The 27,445-nt window shown below is 39.0% G+C and overlaps 1 protein-coding gene across 1 annotated transcript in view; it reads right to left on the bottom strand.

Moving 5' to 3' along the window:
• The window catches only part of TRRAP (transformation/transcription domain-associated protein), a 104,426-nt gene extending 77,431 nt beyond the window's left edge, over positions 1-26,995 (bottom strand). The window contains exons 1-19 of the mRNA XM_004691944.2: positions 26,929-26,995; positions 25,930-26,092; positions 25,493-25,542; positions 20,050-20,160; positions 18,999-19,103; positions 18,145-18,228; positions 16,864-16,920; positions 15,345-15,470; positions 14,048-14,125; positions 13,763-13,851; positions 12,768-12,864; positions 8,015-8,153; positions 6,607-6,685; positions 4,948-5,182; positions 3,645-4,011; positions 3,459-3,556; positions 2,820-3,014; positions 2,145-2,336; positions 365-530 (exon numbers count right to left, since the gene is read on the bottom strand). Coding sequence (XP_004692001.1) covers positions 365-530; positions 2,145-2,336; positions 2,820-3,014; positions 3,459-3,556; positions 3,645-4,011; positions 4,948-5,182; positions 6,607-6,685; positions 8,015-8,153; positions 12,768-12,864; positions 13,763-13,851; positions 14,048-14,125; positions 15,345-15,470; positions 16,864-16,920; positions 18,145-18,228; positions 18,999-19,103; positions 20,050-20,160; positions 25,493-25,542; positions 25,930-26,029 — 2,368 coding nt within the window. The 5' untranslated portion in view covers positions 26,030-26,092; positions 26,929-26,995. The remainder of the gene's footprint in view (positions 1-364; positions 531-2,144; positions 2,337-2,819; positions 3,015-3,458; positions 3,557-3,644; positions 4,012-4,947; positions 5,183-6,606; positions 6,686-8,014; positions 8,154-12,767; positions 12,865-13,762; positions 13,852-14,047; positions 14,126-15,344; positions 15,471-16,863; positions 16,921-18,144; positions 18,229-18,998; positions 19,104-20,049; positions 20,161-25,492; positions 25,543-25,929; positions 26,093-26,928) is intronic.
• Between the last annotated feature and the right edge of the window lie 450 nt (positions 26,996-27,445).

The following is a 27,445-nucleotide window of genomic DNA, read 5'->3' as shown; positions in this document are numbered from 1 at the left end:
TTGAAGGAGGGGTCCTTCATCTTACTAGACCACTAGAAATCACCTTCCAAGATTTGCTTATCAAATACTCCAAAAGGGCAACCCAGTCCTAACTTGAGTAATTAAAGCCTCCCAATTCTCATTCACCTCTATATAGGGAGGAAATCCATCTCTAAACAAGAGTGTTCCCTCCAAAAAATCCCACTCCCTTTAAAGAAAGGAGGACATGAGGACACAGACACACACACAGACACACAGCGTACTCACACATAACACATATATCTCTCATCCACAATCCGCAAAGGACAAGCCCCAGAGCAAGCAAGGCAGTAATACTCATACATGCACATGACACTAAAATGCAACCAGAAATCATTGTTCTGACCTTGTAGGAGGTTCGGTAATAGAGGCAAAAATTCCTGATACAGGAGATCATGGCTACCTCCCCCAATGGAGCGGAATAGGGCCCGAAGCAGCAGGAAGTAGTTATAGGGCTCTTTGGCAGTCTGTGCAAGCTCCATTGAGCTGTTCACAATCTTGTGCAGGTGAGGCTGTGGGGTAGGGAAATGACAGGTTAATACATTATAAATGAGGGTTCACTGCAAGTAAACAGGAATGGAAGGTCCTTCTGATGAATTTATTCTAACAGGAAAATTATTTTACCATAAATGGAAAATTTTTATAAAATTTTTGTTATGCCACCTGCTATTTCTAGAGGTTAAGGTAACCATGAACATAGAGTTTAAGCTATTTGAGACTCAAACAACTAATGAGGTCAAACAAATAATGAGGTCATTATATAGGATTTATCATGTATAGTAATGTGTTAGGAAACACACTCCAAGGAGAGCTTAATAAAAGAATGCAAATTGGTCAGAAATACTAATTTAGGGCCCTCCCTGGTGGCAAAACAGGTTTAAAGTGCAGCATTGTGAAGCCAGCCACAGACACTTCAGCATGAGTTCGATCCCTGGCCGGGGTGATGATCCACACAGCACAGCAGAACTCTCCTGTCTTCCTGTTGCTCCCTTCAGCAGTATACTTTGTCAATCTGCCTTACGGCTCCCCACTCTGTCTCTGGTGAATCCTCTCACCGCTCCTGCATGTCTGGCCTATACCTCAGCTTTGTATGCATAAATAAATCAGTGTTTAAAAAAAATACTTAAGGGCCCTCCCTGGTGGCGCAGCATGTTAAAGCACTGCACTAAGAAGCTTAAGCCAATTCCGTATGAGTTCGATCCCCGCCTGCCCCAGAGGAGATCCACATGGTGCGGCAGACCTCTCCTGACCCGCCCGCTGCTCCTCTCAGCAGTGTACTTCGTCGATCTGCCTGCTCTGCTCCCCACTCTGTTCCTAGTCAATCCTCTCACCCTCCGCATCTCTGGCCTGTACCCCAGTTCTGTATGAATAAATAAATCTTAAAAAAAAAAATACTTAAGGAAAAAAGAAATACTAATTTAAGGGGAAAATAAATAGGCCTGCCAAAGATACTCACCTACTGCCACTGACAGTAAGTACAGAGAAGAAACAAAGTTAAAGTGAAGAGTAAATAATGTGAGAACTATCACACAGTGAACATTTCTCATCTAATATCAGAAGATATTATTCCTTGGACATCATTTTTTTTTTTTAAGATTTATTTATTATGGGGCACAGGCCAAAGGTGTTGGGAATGAGAGGATTCACTAGAGACAGAGGGGGGAGAAGAACAGGCAGAGTGACTGAAACACACTACTGAGGGCAGCAGCAAGCAGGACAGGAGAGGTGTGCCTGCCATGTGGGTCAGCTCTCTGACTGGTGCTACAGGGCTGGGGGTTGCATTACAATGCTGCGCTTTAACCCCTTGCACCACCATCATCACTTAATTTAGAAAAAAGGATGGTGGGCTTCTATTTTACTTGTAACCCAGAAAAGTTTAAAAAAAGAAATTGTGGCAAAGTTAATGACAACCACTACCATAAAAATTCTGAAGTTTTCACTTAAATCACCAGATAAACTGAGCTCTGATTAAAAATAGATGAATTGTGTTTCACATTTGACCTTTACTGGTTGCAAATACTTATACTCAAAGAGTACTTACAAATATAGTCACTCCAGAATGTGTTCAAAAGAAAAAACAGGAATTAAAAGCAACAAAACACCACATGGGTTTGAATAAGCTTTACCTTCAGCATTTGTTCATTTTCAGCTGCAAAGAGTGAGACTGAGCCAAAGACCAACTTAAACAGCTTGAGGTACAGGTTGGAGAGCTCAACATTGGAGCCCATTTCAGGCAGGCGGTCAAGAAGATATTCCACCAGAATTGTTGCAAATAGGGCAGAGGTAGTAGGATTTGCCAAGAAAGAATTGGCAACAATCTGTCAAAACAAGAAACACAGGTAACAAACATGTCTTCACTAAAGTAATTTTAAGAGAAAGGAATGAACTTTCCAGAAGTACAAAAGCAAACCTCTATCAGACACTGTAAGAAATTAATTATTCACCAAAGGAAAACAATGAAATAGATTTATAGGGGGCTGTGTGGAGCAGTTCACATATGTGCTGAATCTGTTATTTTAACTTCATTATCAATCACTAGCACCAACACATTCCTCACCACTATATGCTTTACTTCTGAAAGGAACTGGTCTAAAGCATTCTGATCTTCTGAAAAAGTTTTTTCATATCATGAAAAATGACTTACTACCTCAAAATTTTGCTCTATAAGTACAACCTTTTGATGATGTAGCAAATCATCAAAAACATGTACAATAGAAAAAATATATAATAGAACAGCAAGTATTCAAAACATAAAGAACTTTAAAGGAATGCTGAGACACCACAAACAAAGAGTTTCATACCTGAAGAGCATAATTTTTTGAGATTCTTTCCACCATATAAGGTACTGTTGTTTGGAAGATTTCTTTAAACGTTAAGGGATTCATCATTGTGAACACACCAGCAAAGTGTTCCAATACCTCTTTTTCTTCCTTCATTCTAACAGTCTGGCAGTTTGCTACTCGAATGTACGTTTGTCCATTTCCTGCTATTTGGACCTATCACAGGGAAAACCAAGGGCATTGAAGCTGAATGTCTTAAACTGTATTCCATAGAATCAGATCAAATGCAAACTTAAAATATAACACTTGAATTAGATAATAAATGCACCCTCTCCATCTTTTCAATTCTCTATCATCAACTTATTTGGAAAATATTTTAAGCTTCTGTTTAATTCCAAACAGAAATTTAGTAAACTAAAAATCTTGTATTCCTATTGCATTGAATTTACACCATCTTGCCCACAAAATACACACAATGATCCTTATAAATAATTCTTATCATAAATGCAATGCCATGTTACAAAAGTAAACTTGAGCATACAATAGTGCATATCACCCAAATAACAGCTCTCTCAGACCTGTTCTGTCATTAGCATATCTAACTACCTCTAAAGGGTAGTTTCCTTATTCAGGGGCTGCTTTCAGAAGATTCTTCCTTACCTGATAAATATCTAAAGCCTGCATTGCATATTTCACGAGTTTTATGTATATCTGAGTCTCTTTGGGCTGTAACTGCTTGTTGGGAATGAACTGAGCTTCTAGAAGAGAGATAGCATATTAAGTTGACATGAATAAAACCCACTGTATGAAAACATCATTTGTCTAAACATTAAAGAGTAGAATTACCACCAGGTGCTTTACAAGATGTTATGCCCCATGTGATGGTCTTCACACCACAAACCAAGGTTTTTACCAAACTTCGGCAGTCTGTGACTTGGAATGTCTGCTTGTCTTCTTTATCCTTTTCTCCTTGCTTCTCGAAGGGAGGTACAGGAGCTGGTGTCACAGGGGTGGCAGGTGTGGGGGGAGGAGGTGGGGGTGGTGCTGGAGTGGGCACAGGGGCAGGTGAGGGAGCAGGGCCTGGAGCAGCAGGGGCAGTGGGCACCCCTGGCAGAGCTGCTTCCACGGCTCCAAGTTCTGACTGTGGCTTGCACTTCTTAAAAATGGCAGAGAGTTGGTATCGAGCAATAGTGTGGAACTTGAGAACAAAAACCTAACAGGAAAAGAAAGTTGAGGGAGAAGACAAAATTCATTTCTCTTCAATAGATCAAACCACACTTTCAGATGATAGAAAAGAAACTATCTGGGGCCTCCCTGGTGGTACAACAGGTTAAAAGTACAGCACTGTGAAGCTATCAGCAGCCACTGCAGCACAAGTTTGATCCCCAGCCAGGGAGTTGACCCACACAGTGCAGCAGACCTTCCTGACCCGCCCACTGCTTCCCTCAGCAGTGCATTTCAATAGATCTGCCTGTTCTGCCCCCACTTTTGTCTCTGGTAATTCCTCTCACCGTCCCCCAACTCTGGCCTACACCCCAGCTTTGTATGTATAAGTAAAAAAATCTTTAAAAAAAAGAAAAGAAAAACTCTCTGAAACTAGCACCTAAAGTAGTTCTGCTTTATACAAAGGCAAAGAAAGTTGTGGTTTCTCCCCAACAAAAACTACAGGAGCATCTATCTCCCTTTCCCCTGTGAAGAATCTGCCTCAGGCAAGCTGGTGATTGGCCTAAGAAGCAGGGCCTGGACGCTGCTCAGAACCTCCCTTTCCACACTACCATCCACTGTTCTTGGGACATTTTGACCTCGGCACCCAACTGGTTACTTCTCCAGAGATGTTCACAGCTAAGTTAGCACTGTGCTGTAAGATGTTCCAGAAAATATCTTCTAATTACTTACTGGTAACTATGCTAAAAACTTTCACGGGTCCCTCGACAGTTCTCAGAGGGAGACACTGTGATTCTCTCTGTTTACAAAGTTAGCACCCAGAAGTTAAGTATCTTGCCTATGGACACTTGGTTAATGGGGTGGTCTGGATTTGAACTTAGGTGGCCTAACTCCTGGAATCAAGCTTGGCAATTGGGAGGTGCCATTGAAACACTAGTGAAACACAGAAACGAGTATAGCATTGTGGGAACACAGAGGGTGGTACCTCCAGCATCCGCATCAGTACGTCTCTCCCATTGCCGCTCTCCTGCTCACTCTTGGAGCGGATGCAGTCTACCAGGTTAAGCAGGAGCTTACAGGACATGGTCTGGATGCTGCTGGGCAACGATTCATCATCAATGTTCTTAGCAAAGAGCTGGACAGCAAGGGAGAGGTCGCTGAGAGGCAGATGCTGACGGACATGGTGCACGAGGTCGGCCAGGGTGCTGTAGGCGAGGGGCCTGTGGATAGAGACGTGTTAGTGTGTCTCAGCATCCCCAGTGGCCCATGCTGCCCAGCTGCTATTTCTAGTACTACCTGCCGCAGGAAAACCACCACTGGCAGGGGACATCTTGGGCATATTTTATATGGTTCTAGTTTCCTCCACTATCCACTCTCCCAACCTCCTAACAACTAAAAGATTCACATCTTTTCTTGCTACTTAAATATTTACTTTCTAAGTTAAATGGTTAACTTCAGACAGATTGGCACTGAATGGGCTTTGATGCTCAATGGTAACTACATATCAAAGAATAACTCATATGTTGTGACTAACTTATAGATAAAATAATTTGGGGGCTACTAGTTGCTTTCACTCCCTAAACATCCACCATGTACTAAGACACTGAGTTGGACATCAGAAATAGAGCAGTAACTTAAAAAAAAAAAAAAAAAAAAAGAGCCCATACCCTCAGGTGTGGCTGATACCATGGGGTATGTCTAAAGGGCACAGTGACAAAGCTGGTGGGGAACTGCTCCTGCTCCTGGATAGGGTGCTGGGACAGCCTGTGAGATGACACCTACACTGATGCTGAGATCTTATGGACAAAAAAAGGGCAGTAGGGGCAAAAAGCCAGGGAAATTTCCAGGGGAAGAAACAGGAAGGACAAATGCTTGGCAACTGCCTGGAGTAGCCCAGAAGATGCAGAGGCCACGCGGCTATAGCAGGTAAGGAAAGAGGAGAACAACACCAGTGATGGGAAACCAGTGGGCAAAGCCAACTCCCAAGGGAGTCATAAGCCCTAGTCAAGAGTCTGGGTTTTCTCCAAGGGTAACCTAAAGCCAAGGGAAGTTCTAGCAAGAGTAGCATGATCTAATGACGAACACCAGTCTTACTTAATAGTTTGTAACTATTTTATATAGAAAACAGTGAACAGTACAGAACACATTCAAAGTATTCTGTGTATTTTTCAAAAGAAATTAATGTTGATTGTTGTTTCTAAAGGAGACAATCTTTTATAATATACAAACAGGATCACAAATATATTTAATAAAATGCATGAGAAATTATGACTAGAAGGAAATATACCAAAATATTAGCCATGTTACTTGACACTGCAGCTCCAAAAGAATTTTCTTCCTTCTTTCCTCTTGGTAGGCTCTCAGCCTTATCAGAAAGCTACACTTATTATATGGAAAGCAAAAAAACTAAATGATGGTCAGATAAATATTATCGATAATTTATATCAAGATACCCTAATTTCTCTCCCTTTAAGCTTAAGGTACAAAAATCATCCAGGGCCTTTCCAGAATTTCCCGCAATACTAAGTCCAGTGGGAAAGGAAAAACTCAATAGGTTGTTTGCTGAAACACTTGTAATATAAAGTATCAGGAACTGCTGCCCCACCCATTTAATCAGCCAAATATGAAGGGTTTAATCTCATACCTGAGAGTCTCTCGAGCAGTATATCCTGAACCAATTAGTATGGATTCATCAAATAACTTGTCCATACAAGGGATGAACTCTAGAACACAAATGTCCATTACATATATACACATATATTCATATGTATGTCAGCAACTAAATCAGTTCTATATGAAGTTACTAAATGGTGCTTTTGCAGTAGTCGGTCTGTAGTAAATTATCAATCCAGATATGGAGAAAAAGATCAGAAAAACTAGAAGTTAGTCTCTTGTGCTTTTTTACTCTAAAACACTGGTATTACTGCTACACAGATCATTTACAAAATGCAAGTAGGATTACATTCAGACAGAATATAAATGAAGAAACAGTATACTTCACGCTCCTAATACTTCACTGGAGGCACACTGTAGCATCCTTAAAACCCACCATCTAACCAAGCCTGGCTGGAGAATGGAACAACTCCTAAATGCCACTTTACCTATAACCCTGAAGTCAACCTTCTTAAAGATTTTATGGTTAGTGATTTTGGAGAAATAAAGTGTTTCTCCAAATAAATTATAACAACCTACAAAACTTCAGTGTTTTCATAGGCAATGGGTCCAGTTTAGGGTCCCAATTCCCTGGATGAGACTAACTAGAAATCATGGAGGCTCCTATTCCCCTATAGGCAGAACCATCACAAAAATGTCTCTCTCCTCCCCTGGAGGCCTGAAGACTTAACCATTAGAGACAGCTGATCTCTACTCAGGACAATTCATATTTCTGAGGATATGAGATAATGTGGCAGCCTGCATTCTACACTCCCCTTGAAGAACTCTGGACACAAACATCCCAAAGGCATTTACATTTTGAAAAGTCTGACATCACAGCCAACTTTAAATAAGTCAAGTAAAGGACAATCTTCACCAGCAAAAAACTTCTGCAGGTAAAAGATAAAAAAGAAATATGTATAATGGAGTGACAAATGCCCCCTCCTGGCTAACTCCCGAAATAGGACAAAACAGAGAGAAGCATCAAATGCAAGAAGCAACAAGCAGTCTCTCTGGAGTCAGAGGTAGGAACATGACAACACTATTGTCAATAAGGAGGCCAAGTAGGAGACACAAAAGGAAAGATGTGATGTGTAACTTCAAAAGATAGCCAATCAAAGGCAACAAAGTACCACAAGAAACCCAGGATGCAAACTTTGCTGAAGAAATTGCCATGTTAACTGTGAGACTTGAAAATATAAAAGGAGAACCTTGGTGGCAGACAAAGGAGGTAAGAGTGGCAGAAGAAAGAATAAATTCAAGATGGCAATAAAGTATGGACATGTACAGACAAAAACGTCTGAGATAAAGACTCACATAACAAGGGAATACAGCAAAGTCCTGCCCCCAAAGAAGGCACCAGGACTCAGAGCAGCATGCAAGACAAGGGGCAGACGTACGGTTTCTTAGCTCTGTTGTGAGGATATGCTTTGCTGCAATCAGAAGCTCCTTTCTCAGGTGTGCAGTCTCTGCTGGACAATTTGACAGTAGCTGCAACATTCCTTTTACCATCTGCTGAGAGTATTTAGTCACCAACTCCTAGAAAAATAAAGAGTAAAACATTAGACTGCTAGATGTGTGTCAAGGAAACCCACATTTCATAAGCTTTAAAAAATTCACAAAGAGTAGATTTGGCTCAAATGACCCTCATACAGTAACAGGTCTAATAAAAATGTAATATCCAAAAAGTTTTACAATTTATTTCCAGGACACATTACTGTCTTGGAAGAAGGAAGAACAACATAATTAATGTGTCTTTGAGGTACTTTCTAATCATTTACCTAACAACAAGTATGTATTACTGGGGGGTGAGTGTTAAAGAGAAAGGAGAAGCAAATATTTTTTAAAAATTTGAATGAGGGCCCTCCCTGGTGGCACAACGGGTTAAAGCACAGCACTATGAAGCTACTGCAGCCATTGAAGCGTGAGTTTTATCCCCTGGCCAGGGAGGTGGCCCAAATCTCCTGATCTGCCCACTGCTACCCTCAGCAGTGTATTTCAGTACACCTGTCTGTCTGCTCCCTCCTGTCTGTGGTGGATCCTCTTACTCCCCACATCACTGGCCTGTACCCTCATTGTGTATGCATAAATAAATAAAGCATTAAAAAAATTTTTTGGAATGAATACTTTTTGGTCACATCATTAATATACGTTGTGAACAAACACCAGAGACATTTCTCAGCAATTCAAAAGTTCTAATCATAATCTCCTTTTGAAGCAATTCACCAAGATAATTCAAGCAAACTTGAGGTACTTAATTATGATTTTCAAAGTCATGTTACATTTTCTTAATTGCCATCTAAATAAACAAATTTTAAAAGGGAGGAGAGTTACGTTTTCAAAGGTAATTTTAAACAATTTAGCATAATTTTCATTTTTCTAAAATATAATCCTTTTAAAAATTATAATACAATTTTATTGCTTTAGAATAAACTTGACTAAATTAATTCATGTTTTAGAACAATCATGACCAAACATGAAATTTATCCAAAAACATGATGAACTGGTAATACGGTATTTTTCTCCTTTATGCTCTTAAGATTTAAATAAAGTACAACTGCAAAGAGGAACAACAATAAAAACCACTTGAGGGGCTCCTCAAAACAACATCTAATATGCCTGTATCAGTTTTACTTGATAATGTCACTTTTTAAACTTCTAATCCCTCTCACATTATCTTCTATAATATGCCAACTTCCAAGAATAAAAGGCAACAAACCAAATACATTAACATAAAGATCTATGTGCAAATGTTCACTTAAGTGGTTGTTCTAATTAATGGTCAAAAATGAAACAGGCAGATTAATAAACACAGAAAGCACATTAGTGACTGGGGACCAGGAAAAAATCAAAGTGCAAATGGAATGGGGTTTCTTTAGGGAGCGGTAAAATTGTTCTAAAATTAGAATTATTATCTTGGCAAAGCTGTAGTTTTTAAAACTAGGAATACTTGATGAGTGAATAAACATAATATGGTGCACCCAAACAAAGGAATACTACTGCTACTACAGACCAAACTGTGCCCCGCCAATTTCATGTTGAGACCCTAAACCCTCTTATGACTGCATCTGGAGACAGAGCTCAAAAGAAATAATTAAGTTTAAATAAGATCACAAGGGCAGAGCCCTAGTCCAACAGGCCTGTTGTTTCTGTAAGAGTAAGAATGATATCTCTCATTTTTTCTCTCCCCCCATCACCAGCATGGGCGGAGGGACATACAGCAAATAGATGGCTACCTGCAACTCAGGAAAAGCAGAAACTCAATCTGGTATGAACCCTGATCTTGGCCTTTCCAGGCTCTAAAACTGTGCGAAAATGAATTCTTATTTAAGCCACCCAGTGTGGTATTCTGAGTAGACCTAAACAACTAGCCATCACCAAAAAGTAATGAATTACCGATAAAACAAGCATGACTCTTGGCATTACTATTAAGAGAAAGTTAACATCACTGAGGTACCTACCAGCAAGCACAGGGCAGGTTCTCTATCAATTCAGGCAGCTAGATAAAGACAAGTCCTGGAGCCCTATGTGGCTTTTTCAGGCTTTAATACTCTTTCTATGCTGATTTTTTCAGGCTTTAATGCTCTTTCTTGCCAACTGCCAAGCCCAGGGGGAGGAGGTGGGTGGGCTTCCCAGCCCCTGGCCCCCACTGAACCTCAACACTTTCCTCCTTGGGCTCTCTCTGGCATCGTCTCATAGTCCTGCCTCTGTAGTCTCACATCCTCTTATAGCCATTCTTCCTGCTGCTCAGTGATGCCGCCTTTAACAGCCTCAGCTTCCAGGCTCTGATGTGCCCATTTACACATGCCTACACCATACTCCAAGTGTTCACAATCAGGTTTGAGTGCACCACACCCGTACTCCCAAATGCCTTCTGGATTCAAGACCACAGGTGATAGCCAGAGGTGCTAGTGATGTAAAAGCCTGACCATTTCACTTAGCCTACAATCTACCCCCTCAGGGTTTTTTACCATACAATCTACCGGGTTTCCCTTGTTGAATGTGGAACCATGACCTGCAGAAGTAAAAAAGAATGCAACTGAATACAACTAAATGCCAGGCACTAAGATGTTACCCTATCAACTTAGGGGCAAAAAAGACAAGATTATTAGCACTAGCTGATGATCCAGCAAGTCTGCTAATTATGCTCACTCAAAGGGAGACCACTCTATACACTGGAATCTGCCGTCACATGCCAGGAGCCATCAGGCTTCCTGGCCTCCTCCAACTGTGGTCTCAGTCACAAACCATGTACTACATACACTTTGAGGATGCGCTGAGATTGGTGACACCCTCTATACTCTTGGGGTAATCAAACCCAAGAAGTACATTTACTGCTGTCATTCAACACTTGGCTTTCATAGCCATCAATGTGGCAAGCAGATCCCCGAATAAAGCCAAAATCCTTTGCATGTGCACATGGGCTGGGGCCCGTGGATAGCTCCACATGTGGCCTCTCTAGTCCCCTGGCTGTGTTCTCCACAAGCCATGTTCCCTGCCTGTCCCCCAAGGACAGGTTCCTCAGCACCTCACCCTTACTCAAAAGTGAACAGGGCATCACTCACAAGTGATTTTTTAAGAGGCTTGCTGCCTTCTTTAGCATCCTTTCAGCTGCTTAAAAACTGCTCAGGACTTCCTGACCTTGGCACCAGCTTTTTACCGTATCTAAGTTGGTTTTTGCTACACCTCCTGCATGGCTGCAGAGTACCTGGCTAGGGCTTTCAGCCAGCCTTGGGCTGTTCTCATACCTGCCTCTGTCCCTCTAACCTGTCCACAGGGGCCATTGCTACTCTGAGCTATGGCCCTGAGAGTGCCAGGCAGCACACAGGCTGCTTAGGCCACTGAAGCTGACTGGTCACCCCTTGATTTTCACCTCCTGAAGTATACAGATGATCCCATTCACCGTAAGGGTCCCATAGACATAACATCAACCTGCCAATGTTCTACAGCCTTCTGGCAGAATTGTTAGTCCAAATGCCTCATTTTTATCCTTGTGTCACCACTAGGCAAACTGATGAATTGTGGTTCTTTTTTTCCCCTGATGAGTCTGCTGCCTCAGGGGTATGGACTGGTCCTCGTAGGCCATCTTCTCCTCCATCTGAGGTCTTGTCCCACAGCTCCCAGACCTTGTCTGCCTCTAGCAGCATCTTTAGCTCTTCCCACAGTTCCTGGATTCTGTCCACCTCCTGTGTTGACAAAGCAACTCCACCATTGTCCTCGGCTTCACTTGCATAACTGTGAGGGAACACTCCTCACCCCCGAGCCATCTCCAAGCAGGCACCATGTCTGTCCAGTGCCTTCCCTACCGTGTGCAGTCCTCTCTACTTGCACAGGGAACTTACACTCCTCAGGCCACCTCTGGGAAAGTGCCACACAAAGGCTGGCCATAGAGCAACACATGTTTGCGGCCTGCCACCCCTCACTCCCTCCCCAAAGTCTTCAGAGGGTTTCACATCCATCTGCATCGAATTCTGCCAACCAAAACCAAAAGTAGTGCCAGTAGGCACAGGGCAGGGTCTCCCATCGATTCAGGAAGATGTATAAAGGAAAGTCCTGGAAACCTCAATGACTTTTTCGGGCTGTAATGCTCTTTCCATGGCAGTTGTTGTGGGGCAAGGAAGTGGGGGGTGGCAGTGAAGGGGATCAGGAGGTTGGCCCTTCCATTGTAGTCATTCTTCCTATCTGAGTGATGCCACCCTTATGTGAGCCTACACCTCCAGGCTCAGGTGAGCCCACTTATGCATGCCCATACCAAACTCCAGGTGTCCACAATCAGGCATGAGTGCCCCACGCCCACACTCCCAAGTGACTCCTGTATTCAAGGCCACAGATGGTATAAAAGCCTGATTATTTTACGTTCTCTACTACAACTACCCACTATAAAACTCATTTATATAGTCTGGAATAGGCAAAAATAAAGGGAGAGAAAACGAATCACTGTTTGCCAGGGATTGGAGATGGGAGAATATTGACACAACATAGAAGAAGAAATTTTGGGAGAGGTACTCAAAATAGAGCATTTCAATGTGCTATTGGTTACCAACTGTATGCATTTGTCAATTCATGAAACTGTACGTGTAAAAAAGGTAAATTTTTAAAAATGTAAATTGTGTCTCAGTAAACCTGACTTTAAATGAAAACCATTGAACATACCTGATAAATTCTGATGATATAAGCTAAAAATGACAATGTTTTAATCTGGGCAGCAATGAAATCAGCATACAATTCCTTGTTGTAAAGTTTATGTTGCCTGAATGAGAAGTGAATAAAATTCACAAAATTAGCTCTTAAATCTTTAGGTGATGCTATAAAAATTATTAAGCCCCAAATTTGATTTCTACATAGACCAAACCAACACAGCAATAATAGAAAGTGCTTCTACAATTTTACTCAATTCCAAATAACATGAAAGAGGAAGCAGGAGAGAAGAGTACAATGAACTATAGTAATGACTATGGGCACTTGGATAGTGGGAAAACTATGATGATCACAACTGAGAAATCCCATACTTTAGTAAAACAAGTAACATGCCACTCAACAGCAATTATAATGTGAACCCCATAAATAAAGGCAATGCAGATCTAACCCATTCATCCAGCCCAAAACATTAGGGTCCCTATTTGCTCAATGAAAGCCCTCATGCTAGGATCACAGGTTGTGAGATTCAACTCATTTGCAGATCCTGCCCTCAAAAACAAGTCAAGATGAGTTGAAAAGTGAGGGATAAAGATCTTAGGTAGAAAGCAATGAAGTTTGAGAAAAGCCTTCCCTGAGAGGCTTCAGAAAATGAATACAGTTGCCCTATGCTGTGATTAGAGTATGAATATTATAGCACCCATGCTGAAACGGACAGCAAGAACATGGGCTAGAGCATGAGAAAAGTTTGGATAACCCAAAGTTTTGACTAGTGATGCCTAATAAAAGTTCTAAACTTACAAGACACAAAAACCAAGGTATTTGCTCATTCTTTCAAAAATGAGAAACTAAAAACTTCTCAATAAAACAAGTTCAAAAAAATCAAAGCGCATATATTACCAACATGCTATCATTCATAATTTTCCTATCTTACAAATGACAAAGGCAAAAGTATTTTAACCAGGAATTAAACCACAAGGGCTGTCAGGTGTCACTGTTCAAAGCGCTCTCACCTGGCTTGTGCAGATACCTGAATGGCAATGGTATTCATGATCAAGGGCACAAATTCAGCAACAACATTGTGGATATTCAGTTTGTAAAGCTAAAAGCAAACATATCAGATTTTCATGTTTTTATACTCTACTATGCAAAATAATTTGTAATACCAAGCTATAGGGTTCAATCATTAGTTAGCACATGTGTATCTTACACATCTATTTGTCACAGAAAATTAGATGTAAACGTTATCATAAAATAAGAAGCCAAAGGCCCAAGCAACTAATAAGCAATACACATACCTGATACATTAAAACAACAATAATGGGCAATTCTGCCAACACTTTCAGAGAAAGAGACCCTCTTGGAATGATGGAATGCTGTAAAACAGGAACAAAGCTATGGCATTTAAAACAGAAAACCACTAAACATCACTGAGATAAAAATAAAGGGAAAATACTAAAACATATTTACAAGTGTCTGTGACAAAAGAGTCAACCTATTTTGAATGACAGGACTTAAAACTATTGTTTAATAAAAAGGCTTTTATATTTTCCAATGTAATCATCTAATTAACTTCAGAGAAATGTGTCAAACTTAGAGATTCAAATCATCTGAGAAATGCATTAAATTAGTATCTATTATTTTAATTATAAGAGCAATAAAAAGAAGAAATTTGTCAACTTTAAAGACAAAAATGTTTATAATAAAAAAGTAATAGTCTTATATATGAATTCAAGTAAAAGATGAAAAAAATAACATTCAAATGGGAAATGGAGAGGAAGAAAAAGCAAAAAGAATCAGACTAAGAAAAGGAAAAAAAATCTAATTCAGGAAGAATAAAGGAATGAGTTTTACTCAAAAGGTACTTTGTTTATTCAAACACAAAACATTCTGCAAATCTACTTCAATTTATAGACAGTAAAATACAAATAATAAAAAAGACTTAATTCAATCACAAAAATATAGTCAAAATAAACACTTAACAGAAGTCGTCTATGCGCAGTTCTACAAATATATTTATTACTTATAGACAATACCAGTATTACCTTCACATAATTCCACAAGACAATGAGAGGGAGAAAAAGGTCATAAAGAAGGTTCACGAACTTTTCTACAGCCAGAAAACCCAAGTGTGGGGCTGGGATATTACCCCAGCACGCTCTGCCCGGGGAATCCATACTCTCAGGCACTTAACTACAAATACAAATGTGTATGTAGTTAAAAGCAATTTCATTAATGACAAAGGCAAGGATGAAACAGAGACCCTTAGGTGTGGTCAGCTGATCTTTCCAACAGGTTATCTTAGATTTCCAAATCCAGAAATTTCCAAACCTGTTACCATCAAAATTGAAATACTAGTTCAAAAAGTCAAAATTTTATCTTTATATTTTCTGTCCCTCATAACCAAGTTTATTTTCACCACTTCCCCAAACAGCAGACTCTGATACCTTCTTAGACACACAATCAATCTTAAATGTTTGTACATCTTTTAAGGAAAACAAAAAAAAAACAACACTTATGTGGTCTAAAAAATATATCTCAATAGTTCCTCTACAAAGTCTAGAAGACACAGACAAAAACAAATGAAAAACTTACTGTTCTTGTCTCACTGTCCTCACGTTCAGGATTTACTTTCACAGCAATTGTTGTGATCATACCAACCATTTCTGGGGGAGGGACTGTGTTCTCTGGGATCACCTGAGGGTTCTCAAAGTAGCGATTCTACATAAAAAGGTTGAAGAAACTAAATGTTCTAAATGTTATGTTACACCATCCCTAGTACTTTGGCTCAAGTGTACATTTCCCAATCCCTAAGGTCAAGTCTAACCCAACACACACTAAACATTTTCTCTTTATTCAGGACCATAAAGATTTAACATGACAGAGACAACATTCTCTACCTCCGACAACAGAAAATGAAACCTTGCTCACGATATTTTCCTCTTAAGAGTAGAAAATGGCTGACAAAAGATGAAATCATACCATTTTATATTATACCTTAGTGAGGCAGGGGAGAAAGTATCCCATCCCTTTAGTGATAAAAAACTAGGAGCAATCCCTATTGCATTAACTTTCCAAGTCCCTAAATAGAGATAAAAAATAAGAACAGAAGAAAAGCACAGAAGATATTTTTAAAAGCCCGGAGGACCATTTTATCATCCCTGGTTCTCAACAAAACTTGGGCTTCACATCAAATAAGACAGTTTATGAAAAGCTGCTTTAAGCTTTGAGATAGAAATGGTAAGTGTCATAACTTTTAATTCATACTGAATCAAGAATGCAATTAAGTGTTATACTTTCTTAGCAGATTCAAATCCTTAGAAACACCAAAAGCAGTCATTTTTACCATATGTTAATTAAAAGTATTTTAAAGCTTAAAAAAAAAAGCTTTAAAATAAAAACTCCCACATATAAACAAGTTTCTCCAAAATGGTTTTTACCAAAGCATTATATGTGAAAGTGAAGAATTGATAATAAGAAGAGACAGTGACGGCAGGAAGAAAATGGTCACAACACATGCATCTAATTAAGGGGCCAAAAAGAACTATGACTGCTAGAAAAAGTCTTGGAAGATGTTCCAAAGTGGTAACAGGGATTATTTATAATATGAGAACAGGATAGGGAAGAAAGAGACTTTCTACTCCATACACTTTTGGCATTGCTTGCTTCTTTTAATACAGGAAAAAAAATCAGTGACACAAAAAAGTGCTGGAGGTATACACTACCTTCCCAAAAAGGTTTCAGGATTGTGAGTGTAACTATCTTTAAGAAGCATAAAACACAAAACAAATTCTCAATGTTACGGTTGAAAGATATTGATACTGTTGAAAGAAAAATGTTACAATGGAAGATATTATTTTCTGATTCTGATCAAATCTCTACAATATGAAAATACTATTTTAATGTAAAAAGTATTTAAAATAAAATTAAAAGCGCTCTTTTATTGAAAAGGCTTATTTATCCACCTAGATAATGAATATCACTAAACATTCTCCATTCTAAAATGAGCATCCCCCTCAACTATTCCTTCCACTCAACCATTTCAAATTCTCTAAAGAATGAGAAATAAATAAATAAATATAGATAACAAACTTAAACGATCTTAAAATCATACCACCACTTTTGGAAGCTCCTTGTAAATCTGTTTAACAAAATCCAAAAAATGATGAATCTGAAAAAAAAAAAAAGTGTAAGATATTGATAAAGACAAAATGCACGTAAGAAAAATTTTAATAGTCTATGTATATAAGAACTTAGGTAAGAAACAGGTAAGAAAAATGTCAGAAATCAAAATACAAATAGGCAATGAATATGAACAAAAAAGAGAAATTCAAAAGACTGAAGCAAAAGACAAGTGTCTAATTCAGAAAGAGCAAACAGATGAAAACAGAAGTAAATGCCACCTTTTGCCTTTAAAAATACTGCACCACAATGAAGAGAATGCTTGCGAGAAAGACAGACTGTTCTCAGACCTTGGTAAGCATAAGCTGCTGCTGAAAGCTATGGAATCAATTTTACAATATTTATCAGCAGAATTAAGACAGTGACGACTTTAACTTGGCATTTCTGCTACCACGAACCCACTCTATGCAATAACCTGAACTGTAAACAAGATATTCAGTAGCAAGTTACAAAATAAAAACTGATATACCTTAAATAAAAAATAATAAATATACATTAGAAATTAATTTTATAAAGAACATTTTATGATTGGGAAAATATACATAATGTGAAAGGGGACAATCAAGATATAAAATGTCATGTAACATTTAACTGGGATTATGTAGAAGAGATATATTTAAAAAAATGCATTTAAGATGGAATTCTATTTTATCACTAAGCTTTTAATATATGAATAATCTACAACCGGTATTTGCTAAGGTTACTGTTAGAAAAGATATCTTAAGTATGGCCAATACAGTATGTTTTACAATTACTGAGTAGGTTGTTTTTTGAATCTTAAGCACTTGAAGTCTTAAGACTCTAAAGCAAAAACCACAGTATACTATGACTATCCCCAGTTTATGAAAAAGGCTCCAAAATGTTAGGGATCTGTTCAATTTTACACAGCCACTGAATTGTAGAACTGAGATTCAAACCCAGCTCAACTTCAGAACGCAATACTTTAATCCCTGTATTACATGATTGACACCTCTGGCACATCAGACATATAAATACCAGCAATACCCAAACAGCCATGCCAGTTTGGTTAGTTAATGTATTTCAACCACTATACAAATATAGCAAAATATTCACATGCACATTTATTGGTCACTGTTCAACCCCATAAAGAATTTTAGGCAGCATGTATGGTCAACTCTAATAGGGTAAAAAATTGACAAAGTAGAAGGAACTTGTTAATACATTTTATAAATGCTATCAGGATAACACTTACTTCTTGTGTGATGGGTGGCCTGAACTGTTTGTGTAGCTCAATAATTATTCTTAGACAAATAAGAACATTTTCTTCATTTTCCGTCTTAAAAAAAAAAAAAGTTATATTTCTAAGGACTTATTTAAAAGATAAAGACTATTCCCCTCTCCCAAACTTCATCTTCCCAAAGATCCCACAAATATCACAGATTTTAAACATGTCAAGACAATGAACATCAAGGAAACAATTTCAATTGTTAATTTAAAAAAATACCAAATGGAGTAACTCTGGTGGCTGGGGTTAAGTCTCCGATCTATCACCTCTACAGACTGAATTCAATCCCTGGCCAGGGAGCTGACCCACATAGTGTAGCAGACCTTTTCTGTCTTGCTGGCTGCTCCCCTTAGCAGTGTATTTCAGTAAATTCACCTATTTTGCTTACCATTCTGTCTTTGGTCAATTTTCTCACCCACCACACCTCTAGCCTACACTCCAATTCTACTACACAAAAATACAAGTGAAATCACCCCAAGAATCTGAGAAAATCTTCATGACCACCTGTTGTGCTTCACAATACACATACACATAGCACAAAGCCAAAAAACATTGTGCTGTAAGTTGTTGACCAGCCCCCGATTCATTTTCAAAATTTCTACTAAGTCTAGCCAATTCCACCAGTGACTTAAAAAAGTGATCTTCAGTTAATAATCTTTCTTAGTAATTTGCTTAGAAAAATAGAGGATAATGGACATTAAGAAAAGTTTTGCTCTGTGAACTTTAGCAAAAGGGAAACATCTGTGTAATACGGGATTTTACAATGAGAAAATCTTCAAAGTTTTGAATGTGACTAAATAACAAGAATTCTCAAAGATTACCTCTAAAAAGCGAAACATCACAGATAAAACATTTTTTGTATGAGGACGAAGATGTTCGTTAGTTGGTATTCTATGAATTATTTCAAGGACTAACTTCCGCAGTTGCTGCCAAAGAAAAATAAAAATGTAAGTAGAAAAGCCTTACTTCTTTTGCATTCTACAAGTGTTATGTAGATGTCCATAATCAGCAGAGGTAAGTACCATACTAAAGATGGATCCCACCTTAGATACAGTCTTATGAATTCATTAAATATAATCCAAAGTATAGCAAACCATTATTTTAAGTATTTCCACAATGTACACTAAATCAGCAAAGCCAAATTTTTTCTCTTTCACAATTTTTTAGTATTTGTAGAAAGACACTAGTGTCTCAATTGGAGTGAATTTAAGATGAAAGAACAAGTATATAAAGTGAACTTAGAGATCTTCCTTCATAATCTCAATAATGTTCTCTTCAATCATTAATTCTATAAGGGATACTTAACTTTCATGATTCTATGAAACTGACAACTAAAAAGTAGGTCAAATATTTAAAATCTCAAAATGTACAGAATAAAGATGCTTTATGTAGCAATAAACTTTCACTGGTATTATGGTAATTTTTAAGTTATTTTTAAGAGGTGCACACTAAAATATTTATGGAAAAAAACTTTTAAAAGGATCAAGGTGGGAAGGGGGTGCAAGAAGTAGGGGTGGGGTATAGATGAAACAAAATTGGTCATGAGATACAGAAACTGAAATTAAGACTGGTAATAGGTATAGTAAAGGGTCATCAGCCATTGTTCCTTCTTTTGCATATATTTAATTTCATCTATAAAGGTGTACACAAAGTCAGTTGTCAAATGGGAATTTACACTGTAAAAGAGAGTCTTTATACAGTAAGATTAAGACATTTAACTGAAGGAGGAATTGTCTTGGATAGTTATCCTATGTGATAAAAATACTTTCATTTTTAAGTGAAACTAGTTTTCTCAGTTGTTTAAAAATCATAAATGCTTCGCAATCTTACAGCAGGACATTTTTTATTCACTGATATGTTTAAGCATATTACCTGGGCTGGTTTTTCCTGAAGAAACTGAACTTCTCCATCTTGAAGAAATGTAAGAAATCGAGGGATAATATGTTCCAGGAATGTAGAATATTGAGGAGATGATGTTACATTCTAATTTTGTAAAAGTAAAACTTCATTAGTTTGTGTACTTATTTTCATTTTAAATTCCCATAATAACCTCAAAAGAATATAAAACATTAGCAGTCGATTCTTAATAAGTTTAAATGTTTTAATAATAGTGTGGTTTTAAATAAATTTGGATGAAAGCTGCTTCTGGGATCTAATGCAAGAGAATTAAATGCTGAAATTCACTGCTAAAACTAGAAGGACTAATGCAATGGAAAAGGTTGATTGTGGTGCATATTCTAGGCTGCCTCTGCCACAGTGTATGTATGAGACTTTTATAAAGTCTCATTCAGCTTTTAGATCTTAGTTTCTGCATCTGCAAAATAAAGACCCAAAAACAAACTGACACCTTTTTATAATACAAAACTCTGTTAATTAGCATAATTACTTGACTTCTTTGTCTCTGTGGTCCCATCTTTTAAGTAAAGATACTAAATCCTGCCTTATATAATAAAGGTTACATGAGATAACATGGAAAGCTTACAACACTATAGTGAGTGCTCAATAATGGCATCTATTAGTGTCATCAGAACACCTACAGGCTAGACACTATACTTTGCACTGGTCATCCATTCTAGTGTGGTCCTCACCACAACCCTAAGATAAGTTGTACTAAACCTTCATGATTCTGTCTATGGAGCTGACAACTAAAAGATATGTCAACTGGCAATTGATGAAAATTAAAAAATAAAAAAGACATATCAAATATCAAATAAATAAGAAGTAATAACTCCATTTCAGAGAAAAAGAAAAGCCCAGAAAGATTGAAAAATCTGTTGAACATATAGGAAGTTTTGGAAGTATACTCAATTTAAGTATTCTTAATAGACCCAAATTCTTTTCCCTTTTTTTTTTTTTTTAAAGATTTATTTATTTGTGCATACAGAACTGGGGTACAGGCCAGAGGCTCAGGGGCAGTGAGAGGCTTCACCAGAGACAGAGTGGGGAACAGAACAGGCAAATCGACAAAGTACACTGCTGAGGGGAGCAGCGGGAGGGTCAGGAGAGGTCTGCCACGCCATGTGGTCACCTCCGGGGCAGGCAGGAGTTGAACTCATGCGGAAGCGGCTTTAGATTCTCAGTGCTGTGCTTTAACCCGCTGCGCCACCAGGGAGGGCCTCTTTTCCCTTTTTAAGGCCTCACTTTCTCACTCAATTATTTACTGAGTTCCTACCATGTATTCAAAGTGTATATCACTCTGTGCCCTAAAAGATGAGGGAGATGGTAATGTGCGGGGAAGACAAGTCTCAAAAAAAGAATTAACAGTACAAAAATTATACTGGAGGATTTAATGGATGAAACTTATGACAGACAACATTTCTTCCTGAAGAAATGATGTCTATACTAAAATCAAAAAGAGTAAACTATGTCAAAAAGTAGATAGTAAAAGACTAAGAAAAACAGGCAAAAGCACAAAATTATGAAAAGCATGAATGTAAAAAGCTCTATTTTAAAAGCTATGGTGGGGAAAGGAGTATAAGAGAATGGTTAAAGCCAGAGAAGGGGCATCAGGACAGTTCAATCTGAATGTCTGGAGTTCCAAACACCAACCTGGGTGCAGCTAAAGATATGGGGTATTCTATTACCTAAGGTGATCTCACAAGGAGTCTACAAAGGAAGGCATAAGTGAAAACCAGAAATGAGTACAGTGCTTACACCAATTGTAGGGGCCCTGTGCGCATAGAATGCTATGAGGGAAGCGCTAGAAGTTGTGGGAAATTCACTGTGGCAAGAACTAGGTCTGTACCAAAAGCTTAAGATGTTATAAAACACCTGCATTTGTGGATTTATAGAACAAGATATATCCATGCTGAAACATAATCAAGATAATAAAGAAATCAAGTGTATCTATCTATAATCCCACACCAACCACTGATTTCATAGCTTTCAAAATAGTCAACTTTCAAATTTCTCCAATAAAGGGTCACTAAGCAAGTTACCCAGTTATTTGGCTAGTTTTAAATACAGCCTCCCCCCAGCTTTTTGACCCATTTGAATTTTGGATAAGTTACATGTGATTTCAAACTTGAAGGCTTCTTTATTTTTGCCTTAAAAGACAGCCCAGGCAGCTCTTTCTGCCACTTGTGTCTATGTAAGTGTCCTTTTCTTTCCTGTCTCTTTCTAATAAACTTACTCTTTAAGTATAAAAAAAAAAAAAATGACAGCCCATATTCTAAAATATAGTTCAAAATCTTACCCCTATGTGGTTAGTGGGATGAATTTCTAAGGCTTCTGAAATTACTGGACATTTTTAAAAAGTTCATTCATTTCATTTAAATATTCTGAGTAGTGGTGATGGGAATTTAGAATTACCTGACAGTCATTCTAATACTTAACACCTTGAGAGGCTGAGTCTCTCAAATTTCATTTAAGGAAAATGTTTTTGTAAGGATCTTAAAAATCACTATAGGGCCTCCCTGGTGGTGCAGGAGTTAAAAGTCTCAGTGCTATCAAGCTATCACCAGCTAACACAACATAAGTTCGACAGCCAGCTAGGAAGCTGACCCACATGGCACGCCAGACCTCTCCTGATGCACCAGCTGCTTCCCACAACAGTGTATTTCAGCAAATCCACCTGTTCTGTTTCCCAATCTGTCTCTGGTGAACCCTCTCACCCCTGTACCTCTGACTTAGACCCCAATTCTTATATGAATAAATTCTTAAAAATCATAAAAAACAGTCACTTAAAAAAAAAAAGATGTATTTATTTATGCTTACAGAACTGGGGTACAGGCCAGAGGTGTGGTGGGTGAGAGGATTCACCAGAGACAGAGTAGGGAGCAGAATAGGCAGATGTACTGAAATACAGTGCTGAGGGGAACAGTGGGCGGGTCAAGAGAGATCTGCCACGTCATGTGGGTCACCTCCGGGGCAGGGATCGAACTCGTGCTGCAGTGACTTCAGATAGTTTTATAATGCGGTGCTTTAGCCCGTTGCACCACCAGGGAGAACCCCAGAGTCACTTTTAATTTTGCGAATTAAATCAACAAAAAGTCAGGAGTGAACCTGCTAACTACCAGACATTACAGAAGAGAGAGAAGAGTCAGACACTGAATCCAGAGAGGCCCATGCCCATATCCCTACAGGTTGATGGGTTGCTCCATGATTTCAGCTTCTCAAATAAACCACAAGGGCTATAGTTCTCAAATCAGTTCTTCCTTCTATCCTGTTTTATCTCCCACCTCCTTTTTTTATTTGTAACAACTTGCCTTTGCAGCTTGGCAGAAGAGAAAAAACTCTGTAACCCAATCTCTAATCTTAGGAATTTTTTCAGCTTAATTCAAAGCAACAAGTCCTCAAAGACATCTATTTAAAACAAGAAAGCAAGCAAATAACCAAAACAACCCACCAAACTAAAATATTTTCCATTACTACAGATTGTAGGGTACCTGATCCAATCCCACTAACATTTATTTAATAATTACTAATTCAAATAATCATGCCCAGAAACAAGGACATATTTTATCTTTTGTTCATAACCATATTAACTCTGAGACTTTTTCAATTAGATTTAAAATATAAATCTAGATATCAAAATAAGAAATGTGATTTCTTCTTCTGCTGAGACTAACTGGCACCAGACTGAGCACATAGTTGGGCAAAATATGAGAGAACAGTTTTCAGGTACTAGACAAAAGGTAGTCTGAGACCATAATCTCATCACATGCTGAGTCCCACAATCACCAGGGATCTCGGCCTAGATACAACTTCTTGACTAGGGCTCACCAGGCTCCAAAGAGAATATGATAGTCCTGTTGAAGAGTAAGACCAGAATTTGGGACAGCTGAAGTGCTAAGAATCTGCAGGGCAGAGGAACTACAGAATGGGAATGAGGATGGTCTCTCATGAGTCCTTGAGTAAGAACTGGGCTACACACATAGCTAAACTAGAGTAAGATTACCTTTGGCTTACCAGACAACTGGTGAGAGTAACAGTGATATGAGAGGTCTAGCAATGTTAGAGGATGCTGGAGTTCTAGCCTACTGTAGTTCAAAGACTTAACACCTTGGTAACAACTACATCCAGTTGAGAATGGGCCATACCTTAAAGTAGGGCCTAGTCTAGACCTGTCCCAACAAAGCCTAAAAGCCCCTTCTGCTGTGATCTATGGGGAGGCATTTGGAGACTGAATTCACACTAAATAAGGACTTGGGGAAACACTTGAACTCTCCATGGATTCTCCCTACCACAGCATTAAATCAAATTACCTAGTTCAGTGAAATGCCAGCAACTGAAATGCCTACTACAATACCAACATTCTTCAGAAAGAGGTAACAGAATCCACAGTCCCTACATTTCATAGAGTATTCAATATTTAATAAAAAACTATTAGACATAGACAATAGAAATTAACCTTTATAGAACCCAAAGTTGTACTCAGCAAAGACCTTACGGCAATTATTAAATATATGTTCATGGCCCTCCTTGGTGGCACAACGGGTTAAAACGCTAGCCACAGCTGCTTCAGCGTGAGTTCAAACTCCAGCCAAGGAGGTGTGACCCACAAGGCACAGCAGACTTCTCTCTCACCCACTACTCCTCTCACTCAGCAGTGCACTTAGTCAATCTGCCTGTTCTGCTTCCTACTCTGTCTTTGGTGAATACTCTCACTGTCCCTGTACCTCTGGCCTGTACCCCAGTTTCTGTATGCATAAATAAAACTAAAAAAAAAAGTTCAAAGAATAAAGGGAAATACATGATCCTAATGATGGGGAATATCTGCAAAGTAGTGAAATCTACAAAGAAGTAAATTATAATAACTGAAGTTTACAGTACAAAAAAAAAAACCCTGAAATTTAAAAATAAGTCTAGCAGATTGGAGAAGACAGGTAAAGAGTCAAACAGAAGTTAGAACAGAAATTACCTAATCTAAAAAAAAAAAAAAAAAAATAAAAAAAAAAAAAAAAAAAAAAGATCCTGATGGACCTATGAAACACAGAATGTGAAGCCTAGAAAAGATAATCTGCTCCATCAAGGTCACAGAAGTTATAAGTAATTAGAGCCAAAAGTGACACCCCGCTCTCATTCTACAGTATAGTATCTACTGCCTGAACATAATTATTTTACAATGTGTGCCTGAATGCACTTTTAAAGTGTTTGTCTAAAAGAGCTACCATACTCAACAAAGTTTGGGGCTCACTGTCACTAGTGTAAAGAAGTTAGAAACACTGTGTACATTTTTCAAATTCCAATTTTGAAATATGAAAAATTAACAATGATTTTTCTGAGTTACTAATAAAAGCTGAAAGAAGAGCAACCGGAAAACACATTTAAATATTTGCCTCAAATGGAAAAGCGTAAAATATAAAGCTCATACCTCAAAATTTTCACTAACTTCTTGCATCATTTTTAACTTTGTTTCATCAGCTGTAAATGTCAAAACAAACCATCAGGTAGCTGAAATTATGTTAAAGACATTCCTAAAATTACTAGATGTAGTAATTTGAGAGAAGCAATCAGATCTTATCAGTTTGACTGTCATGGTCCAACAGTAGGCACATAACTAGTTCCCTACAATCAGTTGTACACACTCATATTCTTTGACATACATGTACACGCACAGACAAGGATACAGACACACACACACACACACACGTGCCTCTTTGGGGTTCCAGCCAGTAATACTCATCACTTTGCTTCTTCACAATACAGAAAAATGAATAAAAGTTAATGTTACAAATAAGCATATTAGTACTGAAATGAATCAAATTAACACGCTTCTTACTGACCCCCCCCAAAAAAAGATCAACTTACGTGTATTTACATCTGTGAGAGCTGCCACAAACTGAAGATATTTTTTCATAAGAGTGGTCTGGTCAACCACTGTGGCCCCTTGTGTTGCAACAAAAGCCATTTTTGGGGGAGTGGCTAGTTTGTTTCTCAAGAGAAAAGTATCAGGTCCATGAGTCCACCAAGTCTATGTATGAAAAGAAGCATATGTAGTGAACTTATTAAGAATACAGGCTCACAGTCTCTGAAAAAGTTATCTAAGTGCCTGTATTAATTTAAAATAGTTATGCATACTCCAAGTGCTCAACTCTGTCACAAGTGCTCAACTCTGCTGTACTCAGAAAGCAGTTACAGACACGGAAAAGAATGAAAGTGGCTGTAATCCAACATAACTATTTATGGCTCTAAAGTTTACATTTCACATAAATCTCAGATCATGAAACACTGGTGGAGTGTTCCCCCATTTAAAAATGTAAAGCCCATTCTGTATAAAATCAGGCATCAGGCTGGACTTCGTCGGCTGACTGTAGTTAGCAACCTCTGCCCGAGTAACCGGTTCTCAAACTTCAACGTGCACTGAAACCGCCAGGTGCAAAAGCTGAGCTCCCCAGCGCTACCCAGAGACTGAAGTTCCGTGGGCTCAGGAAGCTGAGCCCCTAATACTCCAAACAATGGTCCTGGAATACATGCTCCGTGAAGCACCTCCCCGAGTCAGAAACAGGCAGTGGATGACCACACGTTTGAGAACAGCTCCCAGCAGAGACACTGACAGAGACGATTTCTATTTTAAGAGTTCTCACACGTCTCCAAAGAACGGTGAAATCGTTTTTTACCCATCCTCTCGGCATATGTGTCTAACTGCACTCTGCATGGAGGGAGTTTGATGACCTGATTTTCTTCTTTCAACGGACACAACAAGAACTTTTCTTTCAAAAGCCTCGCCCTACAGGTGGTGCTACCTGGCAACCCTACGGGATGGAGACCCCCCCCCCCCCCAGCACTCTCCCTCAGAGGCCAAAGCACCTGCACGCAGAGGGCGCCCACAACTGTTCTGTCCAGTACAGTCCACCAGAAGTCCCATCGCTGTAAGCCAGGGCAGCAGTCACTAAGGAAACCGCAGGGAGAGAGTGGGGGCCCCCTGGGTCACCCCGTTTGCTTCTTCAGGTCACACTTCCTTCTCCCTCCCTCCCCATGCCCAAGCCAGGGGACACAAGATACATGGGATCACGACCTCGTGCCTACAAAACTAGTCGTGCCCAAACTTTGAAAAGGCTCGAACCCCTATTTTCACCGAGGTCGTCAACGCTTCCATCTCCTGAGGCCTCGGTTCCAGAGACCCGGTTCGGTTCGGCGACCCCCGGACCCAGAGAAGGGACTGAGGGAGAAAAATCTCCCATTCCACCTGTCGGAGCAGTGAGAAGCTGCCAGAGGCCGAGGGCCTAAAGCCCAGCCAGCCGTCGAGCCCCCACGTCCCGGCCCAGGTGGGGAAACCGGACCCGGGCGGCGCCCGCACACGGCAAACCGCCCAGCCGCCGCGCCT

The sequence above is a fragment of the Condylura cristata genome, unplaced genomic scaffold, assembly GCF_000260355.1.
Source record: "Condylura cristata isolate star-nosed mole 26May11 unplaced genomic scaffold, ConCri1.0 scaffold00032, whole genome shotgun sequence".
Taxonomy (NCBI): domain Eukaryota; kingdom Metazoa; phylum Chordata; class Mammalia; order Eulipotyphla; family Talpidae; genus Condylura; species Condylura cristata.
Note: the sequence above shows the minus strand (reverse complement) of the source record. Positions and strands in the feature narration are given on the sequence as shown.